This window comes from Bombina bombina, chromosome 4, assembly GCF_027579735.1.
Source record: "Bombina bombina isolate aBomBom1 chromosome 4, aBomBom1.pri, whole genome shotgun sequence".
NCBI lineage: Eukaryota > Metazoa > Chordata > Amphibia > Anura > Bombinatoridae > Bombina > Bombina bombina.
In genome coordinates this window covers 843,715,391-843,721,390 of record NC_069502.1, presented here as the reverse complement: position 1 = coordinate 843,721,390, position 6,000 = coordinate 843,715,391, and the positions used below count along the sequence as shown (strand labels likewise).

Genomic DNA, 6,000 nt, shown 5'->3' with positions numbered 1-6,000 from the left:
CAGAGATTTGTCTCAGGTGGGGATCTCCGGAGATAGATCTCATGGTGTACAGACTCAATTGCAAGCTACCCCGATACGGGTCGAGGTCCAGGGATCCCCATGCAGAGCTGATAGATGACTTGGCGGTGCCTTGGGCCATTCTGATTGCTCCATCGTGGCCGCGGAGGACGTGGTTTGTGGATCTGGTGAGGATGTCATCCTCTCTGCCATGGAGGTTACCCTGTCGCAGGGATCTGCTTGAACAGGGTCCTTTTCAACATCAAAATCTTGATTCTCTGAGGCTGACTGCATGGAGATTGAACGCCTAGTCTTGGCCAAGAGAGGCTTTTCTGAAAGTGTGATTGATACACTAATTCTGGCAAGTATGGCAGTCACTCGTTGCATCTACCATAAGGTGTGGAGGACTTGTCCTGGTGTGAGAAGCATGGATATCCTTGGCATAGTGTGAAGGTATCCAGGATTCTGTCCTTTCTCCAAGACGGTTTGCAGAAGGGTCCTGCCGCCAGTTCCTTAAAGGGACAGATTTCGGCATTATCAGTCTTGTTGCATAGGAGACTCGCTGAGCTCCCTGACATACAATCTTTTGTTCAGGCTGTCTAGAATCAGGCCTGTCTTTAGACAGTCTGCTCCTCCATGGAGCTTAAACTTGGTTCTTAAAGTATTGCAGAAGGTTCCGTTTGAGCCTATGCACTCCATTGACATTAAGATTCTGTCCTGGAAGGTTCTTTTCCTGTTGGCCATTGCATTGGCACGCAGAATCTCTGAACTAGCTGCCTTGCAATGTGAGCATCCTTATCTGGTTTTTCATGCGGATTAGGCAGTGCCGCACTGGTTTGGGGTTTCTTCCCAAAGTGGTGTCTAACTGTAACATCAATCAGGAAATAGTTGTTCCTTCTTTATGTCCTAAACCTTCTTCTTCTTCTAAGGAGAGGTTACTTCATAACCTGGATGTGGTTCATGCAAGAGTTCTATCTTCAGGCTACAAAGGATTTCAGACAGTCTACATCTCTTTTTGTGGTGTATTCAGGGAAGCGCATGGGTCAGAAAGCCTCTTCTACTTCTTTGTCCTTTTGTTTGAGGAGCTTAATTCACTTGGCCTATGAGACAGCGGGACATAAGCCTCCTCAGAGGCTCACGGCTCATTCAACTAAAGCTGTGGCTTCGTCTTGGGCCTTCAAGAATGAGGCCTCTATGGAGCAAATTTGTAAGGCGGCTACCTGGTCCTCCTTACACACTTTTTACAAAGTTTTACAAATTTGACATTTTTTTTGGAGAAAGGTAATGCAGGCTGTGGTGCCCTCAGATTAGGGTCCGCCTTTTACCCTCCTGATTTCATTCAGTGTTCTCTATAGCTTGGATATATGTTCCCAACAGTAATGAATTAAGTCATGGACTCTCCTCCCCTTTAGATGGAAAACATAAATTATGCTTACCTGATAATTTAATTTCCATCGAGGGGAGGAGAGTCCACGGCTCCCGCCCGTATCTTTAGTTCATTGTAAGTAATAAAAAGTCCCAAGTGCTTGATTGGAGTTAGATTCAGGTGTTCATGTGGAAGAGAGAAACACAATAGTGAAGACTGTTTTGATCTGAACCCAGCAATCACAAAGGCATATACTCATACTTTTGAGAGCTATATCTCAACTCTTAGATTATGCGCTTGTAGGTGTTAAGCCCCACGGCTTCAAAGAGGGAGATAAATGAATCCTCAATGTTTCCAGAGTAAAATACAATTTATTAAAACAAAGGCCTTTAAACATAATAGTTATTAGTCTTATAATAGAGCATATTTTAACCGTTCATATAATGAACCAAACGGCTTGCAGCGTATATGAGACCGGATGCCACTGAATATAGACCTGTGATACAATCATATGTATTGTCCAAATAAAGTCCAACATTATTGGACAATACATATGATTGTATCATAGGTCTATATAAGAGTATATGCCTCTGCGATTGCTAGGTTCAGATCAAAGCAGTCTTCACTATTGGGTTTCTCTCTTCCACATGAACACCTGAATCTAACTCCAATCAAGCACTTGGGATTTTTTTTTTTTTAAAATTTCAACTTTCATTGCGCAAAGAGAAAAACATGGAAATTACAAAGAGATTGCAAATCACCCAACGGTACAATATGTTGCATACATAATGATATGATACAGTTCGGGTAGAAGGAATTTTAGATCACTCTGCACTTGGTAATTGACATAGACAATATTTAAACTAAACAACAAATAATCTACACTGGTATTGTAAACCATATAAGCTGTGTACAGTCTCTTATGTTCATATTTCTTTAAACGTTCCGCTGTTTCATACAATACAATGATAATAATTTTTCTCCCATAGCCCAGCCAATAGGGCCATAAAGACCCTTATAAAGGTTATCAGCCTTTTGCAAGTCCCATCTCCAACCCCTAAGATGCATAAAAGGTGGGTAAATGCCTATAATTGAGTCCGCCTCAGCCGTCTGCTTCAGTTCTGTCGTGTTGTCTGTCAAAGTCTCTGTGAGGGGAATGTAAGGAATCTTCCCAGATAAATTTCATGTCATGAAAGAAATTAAGTTTCTGCCTCTTTAGATAGCCGCATTCCTCCAATGTCAGCCACTCAGTTATTTTGTCTATCCAAATTTGTTCCGTTAGAGAGTCTTGAGTTTTCCATTTAAGTGCAATCAATTTGTAATAGTTGTCTCCTTAATTTGCAGGGGAAATTTAGTAATTTGTTTAGTAAAGCCATACTGGGAGTTAGCTCAAAAATTTAGCTAGGATTTTTCAGAAGTGATTTTCTACATGTTTCCAAAGCTGTCTCAACTTCGCAGAGGGGGCCTCAAACAGTCCCAAAAGTGCCCCCCCGAGGAGAACATGTAGTCATCATCTGCACTCTAGACACTGAGTGGATGACGACTATGTGTCGGCCTCTGTGCTTCAGAGTTTAAGCTCCGATTTTCTTTAATATGAGTTCTCTGATGATTAATAAGAGTTGAATGATGAGTAAAACATTTCCCACATTTTAAACACACAAAATCTTTCTCCCCTGTATGAATTTTCATATGATTAGTAAGAGCTGATTTAAATTTAAAACGTTTCCCACATTCAGAACATAAAAAGTCTTTCTCCACTCTATGACTTTTCTGATGACTAATGAGCTGTGATTTCAAAGGAAAACATTTCCCACATTCAGAACACAAAAAATCTTTCTCCCCTGTATGAATTTTCTGATGCCTATTAAGGGAAGATTTCGTGGTAAAACATTTCTCGCAGTCAGAACATAAAAATGCTTTCTCTCTTGTATGAATTTTCTGATGCCTAATAAGAGAAGGTTTCGTGGAAAAACATTTCTCACAGTCAGAACATAAAAATGCTTTCTCTCTTGTATGAATTGTCTGATGCCTAATAAGAGAAGATTTCGTGGTAAAACATTGCTCATAGCCAGAACATAAAAATCTTCTCTCTCTTTCTCTTGCATGAATTTTCTGATGCCTAATAAGAGACGACTTCAGAGTAAAACATTTCCCACATTCAGAACATAAATTTCCCATGTGGCTTCTTTGATTTTGAAGACTGAAAGTAGCATCGGCACTGCAGTTTGTGAATCTACCTGTTAATAAAAAAATACAATGGGAATACTATTATTGATTAATGACATAATTATTTTATCTTGATAACATTTTAACTTTTCTGAATTAGCGTCTACTACAAGGGGAGGGGACTAGCTATGAACCTACACTGATCCATGCAAAGGCTAAAGGGCAGTTTAATGGACATTAGTTATCTCATATTTGTAAATTACAGAAATAAATTGTATTCACTGCTGTTGTAATTTTCTCTACCTTAATGTATTTAGAGCTTTTAAAATGGACACAGACATTCAGGAATTCAAATCATAGTTGCAAATCATATGTACAGCAGTGGTTTAATCCCTTGATTGTCTGGAACACACAAGAATAAACTGACATTTACCTCTGGGTGAGGTCCACATGCTACAATAGATGGAGGCAGGAGAGAACAGAGTATGTCTGCTACAAGCAGACATGGGTTGTGACTTACCATTAATTAATAATACCACTGAGATAGATCCTCATAATCTATGTTCTATTGCTTCAGCATCTTTAATTGGAGAGACTGCAGATGAAACCTGACAAATGGAACTGCATCTGAGACATTGACCATGAGGTCTACAACTTGTATTAAGCAAGGAAAGGAAGAGGATTGAGTTGGAGTTGAGCAGAAGACTGTTCCAGTTTTAGTCTGTGCTATTCTGTTAGAGAAAATTATAGTAATTCAATTGATTATAGACCCTAGGAAGGATACCCAGGTCTGCGGAGTCAAGGATCTCCTTGGTAGGTTGCTTTTCCAACCATGACTGCAAAGCAGCTGACAAACCAGTTGTGTGTGTTTCATTGCAAGCTGAAGAGAAGACTGCCTGTGTCAGAATATCATCCAGGTACGAAACTTCAGAGATTTCCTGAGCTCACATCACAGTCAGCAATCCTACTAGAACCTTTGTAAAGACTAGGCACTGCTGCCAGACTAAATGGGAGTGCCACAACCTGATAATGACTGCTGAGAATGGCAAATCTCAAGAACCTGACATGATCCCTGTGGAAAGGGATGTGTAAATAAGCATTTTTCTTGATTCTGATAAAGCATATAATTTTAAACATCTTTGCATTTTACTTCTATTATCAAATGTGGTTTGTTCTCTTAGTATCACTAAAAAGCAAAAAAGTAAGCTCAGGAGAGTTCATGAGTCTGCATCACTATAAGGCAATGGTTTTAAAAGTATGTTATACATTTGCAAGAACATCAGATGTCAGCACTTTTTCTTTCAATGCAGTGTTCCATAGAGTTGCACACTACCTATCTAGATATTTCTTCAACAAAGAAAACCAGGAAAGCAAAGCAAATTTCATTATAGACGTAAACTGGAAACATTTATTTTTAATTGTACGCTCTGTCTGAAGCACAAAAGAAAATATTTGGGTTTTATGTTCCTTTAAGTCGATGGAAGTAAATGAAGTACAGTGCAAATTGTCTCTATTTTGAAAGTTGGCACTTTTAGAAAAGTGTTTAGAGTTTTGAGATTCAAAATAGGCTGAATAGTAGAACCCCGAACAGAGGAAAGTTTTCCCATTGTCTCCAAATCCTTAACACAAGCCAGAAAGGTTGTGGCCTTAAAGGGATCTTGAGGAACTCAGAGACAATTTGTAGTAATAATTGGATACAGGCCTGGTTCAAAAAAAAAAAAAAAAAAAAGGGAGACAGAGCAGCCTTTTCTCAGAAACTATATCAGCAGACCAGGGTTTGTGCCATAATTCTTGTAAAGCCAGAAAAGCTATAGCAGCACTTTTTGCATTAATGCGTATTATCAGAGATGGTTCCTGAAAGTAACCAATGAAGACTACCTAATAAGCAGAAGACAAAGGCGGTTTCTGACAGTACCTACTTTTATAAACAAAAAAACAGAATTTATGCTTACCTGATAAATTTCTTTCTCCAACGGTGTGTCCGGTCCACGGCGTCATCCTTACTTGTGGGAATATTCTCTTCCCCAACAGGAAATGGCAAAGAGCACAGCAAAAGCTGCCCATATAGCCCCTCCTCAGGCTCTGCCCCCCAGTCATTCGACCGACGGTTAGGAGAAAAAAAGGAGAAACTATAGGGTGCTGTGGTAACTGTAGTGTATAGAGAGAAATTTTTCAAACCTGATTAAAAAACCAGGGCGGGTCGTGGACCGGACACACCGTTGGAGAAAGTAATTTATCAGGTAAGCATAAATTCTGTTTTCTCCAACATTGGTGTGTCCGGTCCACGGCGTCATCCTTACTTGTGGGAACCAATACCAAAGCTTTAGGACACGGATGAAGGGAGGGAGCAAATCAGGTTACCTAAATAGAAGGCACCACGGCTTGCAAAACCTTTCTCCCAAAAATAGCCTCTGAAGAAGCATAAGTATCAAATTTGTAAAATTACATATCTGGTCAACAGAAGCCTCGTT

The 6,000-nt window shown here is 39.7% G+C and overlaps 1 protein-coding gene across 3 annotated transcripts in view; it reads right to left on the bottom strand.

The window, feature by feature from the left end:
- Nucleotides 1-2,253: 2,253 nt before the first annotated feature.
- Nucleotides 2,254-6,000, bottom strand: part of LOC128657241 (gastrula zinc finger protein XlCGF26.1-like) — a 437,958-nt gene continuing 434,211 nt past the window's right edge. For all 3 annotated transcript variants that reach the window (XM_053711511.1, XM_053711510.1, XM_053711512.1), the window contains one exon: nt 2,254-3,600. In XM_053711511.1, coding sequence (XP_053567486.1) covers nt 2,885-3,600 — 716 coding nt within the window. In that variant the 3' untranslated portion in view covers nt 2,254-2,884. The remainder of the gene's footprint in view (nt 3,601-6,000) is intronic.